A 13,934-nucleotide genomic window follows, 5' to 3' on the forward strand; every position below is an offset into this window, starting at 1 on the left:
GTTACTTTAAAAATGTGTTCTTGAGGGCTACGCCTGCTTGTCTAAGTTGAAAGTTAAGTAATTTAAAACAGACTACATAAGCAGGAGAGCAGTGCATTCTCTCACCGATGTCGACTGAGGACAATGAGAAAACACTAAGACAGCACGCCCCTGTCCCTTACTGATTTCATCTTCCTCTGAATGAATCTTCCTCTCCTTTCTTAGCTGGTATAATGTGTTTCTCTTTCTGGTCGTCTTACTTGGTTGGTTCAGACAATAACTGGAGGTATCGCGTCCAGTGTTAAAAGGCAACTACAGAATTAATGTAGGCGGTAGCACTGTCATTAGGTACGACAATTTAACACGATAAAGCTTGCTGTAAGTCAAGGCCCATTAGTCCCCAGTGGTGACATCACTCCCACCTGATTCTGAGTTACAGTGTCGTGGTCTCGAGCAGGACGCAAAGTGAGGGATAAACTCGTCTGAGGATAAATCAATGTGGCTCGCCCTGTTTTGAATGTTCCCTCTGCACTGTTTTCTGCCTGCCTTTTCTGATTTGCCCCTTCTGCCTCAGCTGAAACAGAAAGGACATCGAGTGCAGCAATGCCAGGCAACATCACAGTTGAGGCTGATGGATTGACTGTTGTTTGTTCATGAGGTACAAACTAATTCCCACCTTCAGTACAGCATGACAGGCAGAGAAAGCTAAACCTTGGTCATATGAGGGCTGCTAGACATCTGATCGTGCAGTTATATTTAATATAGAGTCCTGATGTTAACACAATGTACCAGCAGCATGCACATCAAAGAGAATCCAACACACACTACCCAAGCTGTGAGCTATCACTTATCCTCAAGCTGTGAAGCTAGAAAAAGAGAAGGTGTGAAAGGGAAACAGAGAGACAAAAAAAGAGTGCGTATGCAAATCTTTTCACCTGGGAAAAGTGGCGAAATTCATTCATACGCACCACATATTCACAATCATTTTCAGACTCTATGTTGGCTTGGGAGCAGCTGAAGGTATTACAGTTTCTATTAAGACTGTTTTCATTCAGTACTGATTGTGTTGACCTACCCGCTGTTTCCAAGGACAATGAATATTTATAGTTTATATAAAAGATTTTAATGAAATAGGTCTTATTAAAATTTGATTCATTGTTATAATTGCTGTTAACAAAGGAGGCTGCAGCAACAGATGGTCCTTTGACATCTGTGTTTAGTGTAGTTATCATGTCTATCTTCATTTAGCTTAGCTTAGCATAAAGACAGGAAGTAGGAGAAACAGCTACCCTGGCTCTAGTATAAAAATTCCAATTTTATTGTCCCCCAACAGCTCCAGACAGAACTAAGGGCTAATAAAGTAACTGTCAGCGACAGCAGACGATGCTAACTTTGGGCTACCTCCCTTCACTCGCAACAAAAGTAGGCAAGCAAGACATGGGAGTTCCGCTTTAGTCTTGAAGTTGAAGTTGCGATGCGGTCTTTATTCATTGTCCACTGTAACACACATTACTCCTAAACTAAAGGTTTATTGCTGACCTGTTGCTCTCTGCTCTGCTTCCTCTACCACACACAAACGTCATTTACAAAATACATTTTTGAAGAATGCCAAATATCGACTAATTTTCGTAATTGACAAAATCCCAGAAAATTCCTAGATATAATTTTTTGTCAGCATCGCACATCCCTATTGCCAGCAACTGACATACAACAAACATATTCTGCGCAATGTGAAAGTGATGTGGTGATTCCTTTTCTAAGGCTAAATCACTGACATGCATCAGTCTATGTGTTTGTGCACTTAAGATCAGTACATCTTTTATTATATTATTCTTGGCCTTGTATGAAGACAACTAATTTCATCTTGAAAATACCACTACAGAGCAGCTAAGGTCATTCAACTGAGCTTCATAAAATATTTAAATATCATTTTACATAAAAATATTATCAATGGCATTTAATACATTGATTGTGTACAGAAAATCTGACCAGGGACAATCAATACTAGCCTAACTTGGTTGCTGGTTTTGCAAGAAATAGTTCCAGCACTAATTATTCATTTAAACAGGCAATATCACTAATCACTTCTAACCGATAACCAACTGGTCCATCCATCACAAAACGACAGCTGCACAGTCACAAGTAGGTGAAATTGGTAACTCATTGGTAATATTTCACCAATGACACAATGAAGCAGCATTAAAATGAATACAGTATCTCACGAAAGTGAGTACATCCCTCACATATTTGATAATATCTTTTCATGTAACACTACTGAAGAAATGACACTTTGCTACAATGTAAAGTAGTGAGTGTGCAGCTTGTATAACAGTGTAAATTTGCTGTCCCCTCAAAATAACACATCACACAGCCATTAATGTCTAAACCGCTGGCAACAAAAGTGAGTACACCCCTAAGTGAAAATGTCCAAATTGGGCCCAAACTGTCAATATTTTGTGGGGCCACCATTATTTTCCAGCATTGCCCCTCTTGGGAATGGAGTTCACCAGAGTTTCACAGGTTGCCAATTGAGTCCTCTTCAACTCCTCCATGACGACATCATGGAGCTGGTGGATGTTAGAGACCTTGCGCTCAATAGGGTTTAGGTCTGGAGAGCTTGGTCAGTCCATCACCAAGCATTTACCCTTCCCTAGCAAGGCAGTGGTCATCTTTGATATGTGTTTAGGGTCGTTATGTTCGGAATAATGCCCTGCTGCCCAGGCTCTGAAGGAAGGAGATCATGCTCTGCTTCAGTATGTCACAGTACATATGTTGGCTCCCCAGTGCCGGCAGCACTCGTGCAGCCCCAGATCATGAAACTCTCACCACCATGCTTGACTGTAGGCAAGACGTACTCCTCTCCTGGTTGCTGCCACATATGCTCGACATCATCTGAACCAAATAAGTTTATATTGGTCTCATCAGACCACAGGACATGGTTCCCGTGATCCATGTCCTTAGTTTGCTTGTCTTCAGCAAACTGTTTTCTTGTGAATCATCTTTAGAAGTAGGGCTGTCGTGATAACCGCAAAAGTGAGACACCGCGCTATTGGTCAAGCCTACAAGCCTACAATGTTCATACTTTACACTTCAAGGTGTGTTAAATTAATGAATTAGCGCTTTAAAAGTTCCTCAACCGTAACAAGCTCTGTAACAGTTCAAGGACGGGTCCCCATGGGCTGTACGTAACCTGACTTAAAACTTGGAAGCTGTAAGTGTTTTTTGTTGTTTTACTGCTTATTTTAAAGGTTAGCTAACTTGGCATAACCATATTGCGCGGCTATTGTGGCTAGTAGGCTCGGCGATGTTGGACTAACGTAATCCTGAGGGACAGTCCAGAGAAACTGTGAACGGTTAGCCTCATTTGAAGCACACTAACTAATGAGCTTAGTGTGTTAGATGCCTGCAGCTGTGGAAGTTTAGTTATAATGTCACTACAGCGCATTGGTCAGTTGTGGACAGCCCATTTGAGTGTGAGTGCATTGCTGCGGTATGTAAATTGACTTGATAAACATGCCCTGGAGGTAATGATATAACTAACATTACATGTGAAAAAGACACTGTCAAACTACAAAAATGAGTTTGCTTGGCAATGTTTATGGTCAGAGCTAGCTCCCATCCCTTCAACCTCTGCAGCAATGCTGGCAGCACTCATTAGTCTATTTCCCAAAGACAACCGGATATGACGCTGAGCACGTGCACTCAGCTTCTTTGGTCGACCATGCCGAGGCCTGTTCTGAGTGGAACCTGTCCTGTTGAACCGCTGTATGGTTTTGGCCAATGCGCTGCAGCTCAGTTTCAGGGTCTTGGAAATCTTCTTATAGCCTAGGCCATCTTTATCTACAGCAAGTTCTTTGCCATGAGGTGCCATGTTTAACTTCCAGTGACCAGTATGGGGGAGTGAGAGAGCGAAAACACCAAATTTAATACACCTGTTCCACATTCACACCTGAGACCTTATAACACTAACAAGTCACGTGACTCGAGGGACATGACATGAGGGAAAATGGCTAATTGGGCCAAACATTTTCACTTTGGTTGCCAGTGGTTTTCACATTAATGGCTGTGTTATTTTGAGGGGACAGCACACAGTTATACAAGCTGTACACTCACTGCTTTACATTGGAGCAAAGTGTCATTTCTTCAGTGTTGTCACATAAAAAGATAATCAAATATCTACAAAAAAGTGAGGGGTGTACTCACTTTTGTGAGATACTGAATGTGACCATATGTGGTGGTTAAAGGGTAATATATACTTCTGTGTCGAATCGAGCCCCGTAGCCTACGCCGTCGCCTGACGTGCACCTCCTCAAAAATGTAACTACATGTCGAGTTGACGCGGACCATAAGCACTGTGATTGGTCGGCTGGGTAGCCTCGCAATGCCTCCGAGCCGACCAGAAGTACCCAGCGCTTTGAAGTAACTTTTACAAGCGGACAAAACGGCGGCTGTAACACGGTGAATCAATATATTTGACTGTCGCAACCCGAGCGAAATGACTCGTTTCACTATCAGAATGTGATCCATTCGCTCGGTAACATATGAAAAGGCTACAGCAGCCGCTCGTATACAATTTTACCCCCATTTACGTTAGCGGAGCGCTAAACCGGAAGTTAGCCTGCTCGGCCGTCAAAAGTCAACACAGTGGACGCTGTAGCGCTACTGCCAACCAGCGTTTGGGGGAGTAATCGCAGAATGACGGACACATGGACGCACAAGTATAAATGCATGGCTATGTGCGTAGCCTACGGTGTAGGTACGCACGTAGACCCTACGCAGGAGTATAAATGGAACTTAAGTAATACAACTGTCATTGCTTAGCCACCACTGCTCCTACTACTTAGGATGGGCTAAATGCAGATGGCACTACATTTCACTATGTGGTGTACGGTGTATGTGACAATAAACCTGATTGGTTTGTTGATAAAATTGAACATTTGAAAGCATTAGTTGTGCCAAAAATAATCAAGATTTCACAGGTTAATTAACAGTCTGCAGAACTTGGTAATCTTCTAGCACACAGGAGCACAGACTGAAAACAAAGCAAAACAACTGGCTTCATACAAATAAGTTCATCAGTATATTAACACAATGTTATAAAAGTGATTTCATGAGAGTATTAGAGTGGTAGCATCAAATGTGTTTAGCAAAAACTGCATCACCATAATAAATTAATTCAGAGCTGCTGTTTAGACGGAACCATGTCTTATCTCCTTAATTCAAGGCCCCAATTATTGCTCAGCTAATTAAAACATTAAACAGTATCGCTTAAATGACCTCATAAGGAGAGTGGCACTGGGGCTGAGATAAACATGCAGCGTCCCATGTATTTCATTTCTAAGTCATCTGAATCCACATGCATACACACACAAGCACATGCAAAGTCTGCGTGTTGCAAAAGCAGGTCCATATTGATCACTCATTAATATTTATCAGCACATGGAGTCTGTGGTGAATAGGTTCAGCATGAAGAAGGCGGTATAGAGGTCAGGGGCGAGACAGGGAAGAAAAGAGGCTGAGCATGAACTACGAGACATAGTGGCAAAGAAACACAATGAATGAGCTTTGAGGTACGGTAGAAGGTCAGACTATTTATATATATATAAAATAAAAAAAAACAGGAATAAGAATTACAAGAGAAGAAATCCTATAGTTCAAGCGAGAAAGCTGGAAGCTAGGAGAGAAATGGAGTTGTAGAGACCCTGAGACCTCTGTCCTATTACTGTTGAATCTTAAAAAAGGCAGCCTGAATTCCTGTCACAAAGAGTGCTCCATGACCAGCTGCACATTAACGCTCATTTCTGCATCCAACATGTGCACACCTTCAACTGCACAGTTAAACGATGGTATGCCAGTTCTACGACAATACACTTCAAGACATGATAAGGAAAACATTTGCCTACAAAAACCTTTATGGTCATTTTGAAGGCTTCAGTTTTTTTGAGCTTTTGAGAGGGGTTTCTAATATTTTGTCCACAAGATTTATCTATGCTGGCATCTTTATGAGTCAGCTGAGTAATCTGTGAATTTATGACCCATTTCAATGAATATAAAGACAAATAAACATTTGCAACCAAGCCATTGTCTTTTCATTCCGTCTAATCAAAACGCTACACAAGTATATTTTTCTGTTTGGCTTTGAAGCAATTTATAACTGAATCATTTGTCAAGATGTGCAAACTTACTTTAAGTTGGGTTCAAATATGATCCAACATATAGTCATAAATGAAAATAAACGTCATCAGTTAACAAGACTCATAGTCTAAAGCTATGCTAACAGCTCTGTGAAGTTGTACAGCAGTGCATCTGCTAATTAGCTAATTAGCACTAAACACAAAGTACAGTACAGCTGAGGCTGGTGGGAATGTCATTAGTTCTGACCTGATGATGGAGCTAAATAAAAAGTCAGGGCATCACCAAAGTGATTACAAGTCATCCTGAGGTGGACTAGTCTGTGTGTACCAAAATATAGAGCAAATGGATATCAAAACTTTCCACTCTGAACCACTAATGTCAACCTGCTGGTGGTGCTAGAAGACAAGTCAGGGCATCACCAAAGTCACCTGGATTTACCTTTGCCAACCAAATATCATGGCAAACAGTTATCAAAATATTTTAGTATTTTAGTATAAAAGTGGTGCATGAACTGACCAACCAAGTGACTTTGCCATACACTGAGCCACACCACTAGCATAGCTAAAAATATGTTACAACGTCAACAGTGATCAATTTACACAGTTGTGTTGTGCTTTGAACTCATTTAGAATTCCAATTTTTAAACTGAATAAGCTCTTGCGTTACTCAGCAGGTTTACAATTACAAATGCCAGTGTCCACTCACCATCATTCAGGTCCTGCAGCATGTTCTCCTGACCAGAGAAGTCCAGCTTGACTTTAATGCTGACAGTCAGTGTCACGGCATGGCCAGGCTTCAGAGGCAGGTGAGACAAAGCGTCCTCCAGCTCCCAGCTCAGAAACTCCCCAAACACTTTCTCTGCACACACAAGAGCGAGAGAAAGGCAATTTAAATACAAAGCAAATTGCTTTAACATTTTTTGATGGACATATTTTAGAGAAGGAAAACCAAAAGACAGACAGGCAGAAAAATTCTGTCTGAGTAGTTTGTGCCAATATGAGATGGGAAGATGGGCATCTCATTGTACCTGCTGCAGGTTGCACTTTACTAAGGACACCAGTGCAACAATATTTCTTTTGCAAGCTTTCCAGAGCAACAAAGCTGCTGATTGGCCTCATACCTGTGAGTCCTTTGACTGCTCGTCACTAGACCCGACTTCCTAATTTATGCCTCCAACCCCTTCTACCTGAGACAAATGGCTCAGCTGCATCCACTTCAGCCAGGAGCGTCAAATGAATGATACATCACCTGAATAAAGCATGTGTTCTGTCTGTGCAGGTGAGCCATTCCTGCTCTTAGGGATTGCAGGAACAGCAAGCAGGCTGATTTTAACAGAAGTGCAGCAGAATGGGAGATGCAAGCGCACTGTAAGAACAACAGTTTACACGTCCCTGCTTGATTCATAACCAAAGCCTTTAAAATCCTCTGAGAGGATGTGAATGTAGGCAGCATTAAATAAAGATTTTGTGAATAACACTCCACTTTAAATATTCATAAACTCAGAGCTCCATGCAGTGAATTAAAGGACAAAAAAAGAGAAGGGGGGCAGAGACTGAGGCTACGGGGAAATGATTTGAAAGAAATGGGATTGGTAAAAAAATACAAGTCATTCATTTAAATATGCAACACCAGGCCTTGTAGTTCAACAGGTAGACGGCCAGGACTGCGGCTGACGTTATTATCATCACAATGCTAAACTCTGAGTCACAAGAAATGGCAGCCTCAATGACTGTCGAGAAATCATCCATGCCTCATTTAAAGTATAAACCAGAGACATTCATAATCTTGAAAATACAATACTGAGATCACATCAGCGCTGCTTCAGAGAAGATATGAAACAACCTCTATTTCAAACACCGAGGCCCGGTCCACACTTCTTCGTTTCAGTTTACAAAACGGAGAATTAAAACAAATACGATCTCCGTCCACACCAGCTTTTTAGCTGCATTTTTGAGTTGATCTCCGTCTACATTAAAACGACGCACATCTATTGGCTGTTCAGGCACACTGGGCATGCGCGTGCCGGTGTAAACATGAAGCAGATGGTCTCTTCCTGGTTACAGAAGATTTGGCGAAAGAAAAAATAAATACAGACGAAGAAGGTTTTTTTGCATGCACCAATAAGGAGCTGGGACTGTTACTGAATGTAACACAGGAGTGTGGCGGCGGAAAACAGTAATCCACCTGCTAGAAAATGAAGCGTGGGGACATTGCAGTAGAGCTGTAAAGTATGTATATCAGGCACTGCTCAGGACAAATCAGGACTAATCTGAAAAATTGCATTAGGTAGTGTGTAACCGTTAATCACCAAAATTCCACAAATAAACATTCATTAAAAATTTAGGAGCCACTGAACATCCAATTTCTCATCAAGTCAAAAAGTAATTAGGGTAAAAAGGGCTTTGGGTGTATCGAATTGAAGCAATCAATGCAGTGTCAACAGTAGCCATTGATTAGGTAAAGGCAGACCCAACACAGAAGAGAAGCATCTGACCTCTACACTGTCATATCCTTGGTCAAGTAATGTTGACAAAAAAAAAAACAATCCAAAGCATATATTTACTGAAGTGTTAATAGCGTAAAGACTTGACACGACATTTGACAAAACACTAGGACAGAGACATTCCTTCTTTTTTAAAGCAAGAGCCATTGATTGTATCCATCTACAGGGTTTCCCACACACATGCAGCAGTGGCGCATCACCTCGCCTGAATGAAGGACTGTTATTATTACTCTAATGCAGTTCAACATTAACTTTAAGAAAAAAGGGCCACTACTGTAAATCATACAACAACTACCATACTGACACATGGGAACTCAACTCAGTTCGGGAGATTATGTGAGATTAAAGGTGACTGATTTCTTAGGTCGCAATGTTATGGGGGGAAAAACGCAAGTTGGGAAAAGCAGAGGTCGCGATCAAGAGGGGGTGTCCATGGCGGACCTCAGTGGGGTCCTCTGCTGGGTATTTGGCTGAACTTAAATTCCTCTCGCCACTAAGTTAGTACCAGTTTACAGAGACAGTTTTGTGCAGGGAGTTGGACCATGGGCCTGAGGTGTATGCAATGCAGGCCTTCATGGCTCTTGCAACATCTGAGGTACCAGAGCCTGGTGAGTGGGCAAAACGGGAGCAGGACGAATGAGGAAATGGGGTTCCAATTTAACATAAAAGGACAAGGTCCAGTCCTACGTGTCCCAGCGACTTCCAGAGCTGTAGGGGGAACAGCGGCACAGAATCAGGAGCAGGATAAACGAGAGACTAGGGAGCACCAGCAAGGTCAAACCAGAGAGTCAGCGTGTCGTTTTTTTGTCGCCACTGAATGTGAATAATGTCACTGTCATCTGGTTCCATGATGTGTATGAATATAGAAAATAAAATAAAAAACTTAGAAACACTTTCCTCTGTGATGACTGAATGAGCTTGTATAGGAGATAGAGGTAAAAATGTGGAATCAGGAATAGAATTTCAGCACAGCACACACGTACAAACAGACAAAAACAACAGAGTAGCAGTGTTTTGGAAATCATAATGTCCATAGTAATACTAACATATATAGCTTTTAAAAAAGGCTATTGACAGCTCCAGAAGGACAGAGAGAGCACTCTTTTTGTTTGCACTTAGTGGGCCATCGTTGTGTCATCCTAACAGGTCTGCCAGCCAACGCTAAAGCCAAAACATATGCAAACCTCATCCCACTGAAGAAAAGTGGGTCTAAAATGATTCTAATGCTGTAACCATAAAAATTTGATTGGGCCTACTATACCAGTAGGCCAGGAGGTGCATACCATCTATAATTATCATTGACAAACAATACGTAAGCTGGAAACAGTTCACATTTTATGAGTTTTGGACATGCAGGAAAGGATAAAGTCAGGTGACCTTTGTCATCTTGGAAAGAATAACAAACACATTGTTTACGCTGCGAAATGGTCAAAGTTTGGTCAGGTTTAGGCACCAAAACTACTTGTTTATGTTTAGGAAAAGATCATTGTTTGGGTTAAAATAAGTGCATTAGTTACGTAGGTTAAAAAGAATATAATATAATTTAGAAGCTATATTTTGAACAATAATATACATATATTCTATGTTGGTTAATGCATAGACACAGAACACCTCAGCATAATGTTTTCAGGACCATATAATAAAATGTATACTCTGTGTGGGAACCACATTCTCTTATACACATCAAGTATGATAACAGCAGCTGATTTCAGGTGCAATGGGTCAATGAAAATGTCAAGCAATCTCATTAAGCTTTGATAATCACTGCTCCTCCCGATGGATACTATATAAAGCATTGCAACTGGTTTCCACACAGGTTGCTTAGGGGCATTACGAGGTGGTGCCGCGTCCACTACGCCATCGAGGGAGATTTGATTTCAGCCAACTACCCAGCAGAGACCCTGCTGCTGGCTGGACCTGTATGTGTGAATGTGTTTTTATGAAAGACGCAGCATCTCATAACAAATAAACAAATGCATGTGTACAGAAAACAGCCAGTTCAAGTGAATAGCGAGCTATGCATTTTAGGACCACAATGTTAGAGGGGACCAAACTTCTGAGTGCATTTCATCTGCAGCCAGATGGAGTAGAGTGAAAAACGGGTTGAGGGGTTGTCCAGGGCAAGTGCCATGCGAGTGATGACTCTATTACTAAGGTCTGAAAGGTTGGGGGTTTGAGAGACCAATGATTTTGGAAGCAGAGTGTGTAATATGGGACAACTTGTTCCTGTTGGAGACAGCATAGTGAGAACTGAGGGGGAGCAGTAGAGTATTACAGATTAAACTGTGTTTTTGTAAAGCAAGGTTAAGAAAGGCAAAATTAAGGTTAGGGGAAGATGGTGGTTACGGTTAATAGAAAGGTGAATGTTATTCACACAGTGTTTCCCCACATATAGACTTTACTTTGGTGGGCTGCCCAGGTATATTAAAGTAAGCCAAAGTGTATTTGGCGGCCCATTTTAGCATTTTGCAGAGGAACACAGAGAGAGATGGGAGGGAAACTGAAATAGGCGGGGCAAGACGGTGTGTTTGCAGTAAGAGACCAGACTTGTAGGTGTGTGCGTGTGTTGAGAGCATTGCGCTCTCTAACACATAGGATAAAAATCGATCCAACAGAAACAAAGTTTTTTGGGTTTTTTTTATTCCATGCAATCTTCTTCCTTTTCCAAACCCACAGCCTACATTACCCACAAGGCAACTTGGCAGCCATTCATTCAGAGATTTGGGTGTAATATGCTAGTAGCAGCTAATGTAGCCTTGAGTCGCTAGCCTAAAGCAGAGATGAGGAGTGGTAAGCTCACTTCTTTCTAACTCCACACTATCAGATGTTTTCCTTATTAAACTTTTAGTCAACATTCCCATTTAAGGAGATGATGCATCATGAGACCTCCTGTGGATTTACTTGAATATGAGAGCCATATACTGTAGGAGTTTTCTGGCCCAAAAAGACAAATGCCATTCTCCATGTCAAGCTAAACTAGTACTACTGAACCACAAATAGACAGCCATCCCAAGGAAAATGAAGTATTTAAATGAGAAAGAAGGACTGCACAGGCAGCTGACAGCCAGCTCTGCTCATGGTAACAAAATCACCGAAGCAATATTAATCCCCTCTTTTCCTTTTTTATGAGCTGCACAGTGGAAAGTGTTTTGTCCTTACGAGACATTTGATATGAATGCACATAAGAGTTGTAGAGGACAATTGAGCTGAGTTGATGTTAATATCCACAGAAGAGCAATAAGGTAGCAGTGATGAACAAAAGGTCTGATGTTGGCTTATTGTCTGCTCTTCAGAGACAACTCAGTTTATGGTTTCTCTTATATGCGATACAAGAGATTATTTTATTAAGGATTTTTTTGTGTTATCTATAAAGTTTTATGAATAAATATTTATTTCTGAGAAACTGAGCTCCTATCTCATATGTCAAGGTGGCTGTGTCTGTGGCAGAAAGAGTAATGTTTTGTTTGTTTTGCCACAGATGTCTTCCTACTGTGACTCTTTATCTTTTAATTCATTCAGTTCCCAATGAAAATGCAGAGGGCTGCAGAGAGGCCCTGTCAACTGTGGCCTGTCTAAAGCCGCTCCCATGTTATAACTAAGGAGGCACAAGCAGGTGGGGAAAAACTACTAGAGTCTGAATTATCACGTGGAAACTACTATTCTAGAATGAAAAAATAAGAAATGCATAATGCACTATGGTTCGAAGAAAATCCATCTGGACATCCATATGACTAAGAGTCTAAAGCCATGCTAGCACCTCTGTGATGCTGTATGGTGCTTTGAGCTAAATTGTAACATCAGCAGCAAACACAAAATACAGCTGAGGCTGACGGGAATGTCATTTGTTTTGCAGGTTTACGGTCAAATCCTTATTGGAAGTTTGGAAATATTGATCTGATGATGTCATGGATAAGCCAGAAGGATTCATTCTCAGGGAACCATGAATGTTTGTGCAAGATTTAAGATTCATTAAATCATTGTTTAGATATTCAAGTCAGACGTTACAATCCCTGCAGCTTTGTTAAGGCTAAAAATGATTCCCTAAAGCATACACCTGAAAAATCACCACTACATGTCTTAGTAGGAGCCAGATGTATGCACTGCGAATATGCACAATTACCACGTGTAAACAATTTCCTACTTAAATATAAACTGGTATTTACAAAAACAAAATGTGCAGTGAGAATCTGTGCACCTGCTGCATGTGTGGTACATAACATTTATAACAGAGCCCCTGACTTGATACGACGGATATAGGTCCTGCACATTAATCTTAGTTCAAATTTCTATGTGATCTTAATATATTTTGTTGCCATGGAGTTATTTTATCAAAGACGATAATGAAAGTATGAATTGTGATTGTTTTGCCGGTAGACTGATGTCACCCAGTCCTCCATTTCTGCTATCTTGTGTGTGGTCTCATGTCATCCCCCTAATTTGATCTAAAAATACCTCATGGTTTTCTACAGCGATCTGAGTGTGATATGGTGAAGACGGAAAGATAAGCTGAGAGAAAGAATGTAATAATTAAATACTTTAATTTCTGGTTCCTTTGTAGTCTGCACAGCAATCTGTAAAATGCCCATGAATGACTTTGGTGTGGCCAGTTTTCTTTTTATTTAAATGGAGGTAACATTTTATTTCAGAGGAATACAAAGAATGACTTTTTGTGGAGAACCTTTGTGCACAACACATTAGCTACTGTACCCTCAGCGACAAGGACGAAACTGGTAAAATGTCGACAACTTAGTTTGTTTTCTTAGCCTGCTTGCTTTTCATGGTTGTAAATAAAACTTTCAGCCCTAATTCTTGCAATCCACAGGCAGAAGGGAAATGACAGGGAAGTGAAGGGTGAGAGAGAGAGAGAGAGCGAGCTGCAAACCCTAAACAGTAGTAGTGTAACGCATCATAGTTGATCCGTGATCTGCATGGAACTTCTTCTCTGCCGCTTCAATTTAAGCACTTAAATCGTTTTAGTGCTTAAACTGAAGCAGGAGAAAAGAAGTTCCAAGTTCTAGGCAGTATCCATCTAGAAACCACCTTTAAATAATACAATTTTAAGTAGATGATTCCTCATCATTAAAGGAATGAGGTGGTAAAACACCAGTGATAATTAGTTTGATCAGATTAAAAATACATTTTCATTAAAATGTGGTTATTTCTTCAAGGACTAGGCTTATTTAAAGCATTTTACTTGAAAGTGCAGTGGTTTCAGAAGTTATGGTAACAAAAAAGATGAAGTTACATGGAGAAAACTGAAGAACTGGATGATTAATTGCACTGCAATGCAATTAGCAGGTTGGGTTGTATCATGCAG

At 40.9% G+C, this 13,934-nt stretch overlaps 1 protein-coding gene across 3 annotated transcripts in view; it reads right to left on the reverse strand.

The window, feature by feature from the left end:
- trappc9 (trafficking protein particle complex 9) overlaps window positions 1-13,934 on the reverse strand; it is a 219,418-nt gene that overhangs the window by 141,865 nt on the left and 63,619 nt on the right. For all 3 annotated transcript variants that reach the window (XM_038724731.1, XM_038724732.1, XM_038724730.1), the window contains one exon: window positions 6,820-6,972. In XM_038724731.1, the coding sequence (XP_038580659.1) occupies window positions 6,820-6,972 (153 nt within the window). The remainder of the gene's footprint in view (window positions 1-6,819; window positions 6,973-13,934) is intronic.

Source organism: Micropterus salmoides, unplaced genomic scaffold (genome assembly GCF_014851395.1).
Source record: "Micropterus salmoides isolate LMB-PRFRI ecotype aquatic unplaced genomic scaffold, ASM1485139v1 Ms_hic_scaffold_17, whole genome shotgun sequence".
NCBI classification, from domain to species: Eukaryota; Metazoa; Chordata; class Actinopteri; order Centrarchiformes; family Centrarchidae; genus Micropterus; species Micropterus salmoides.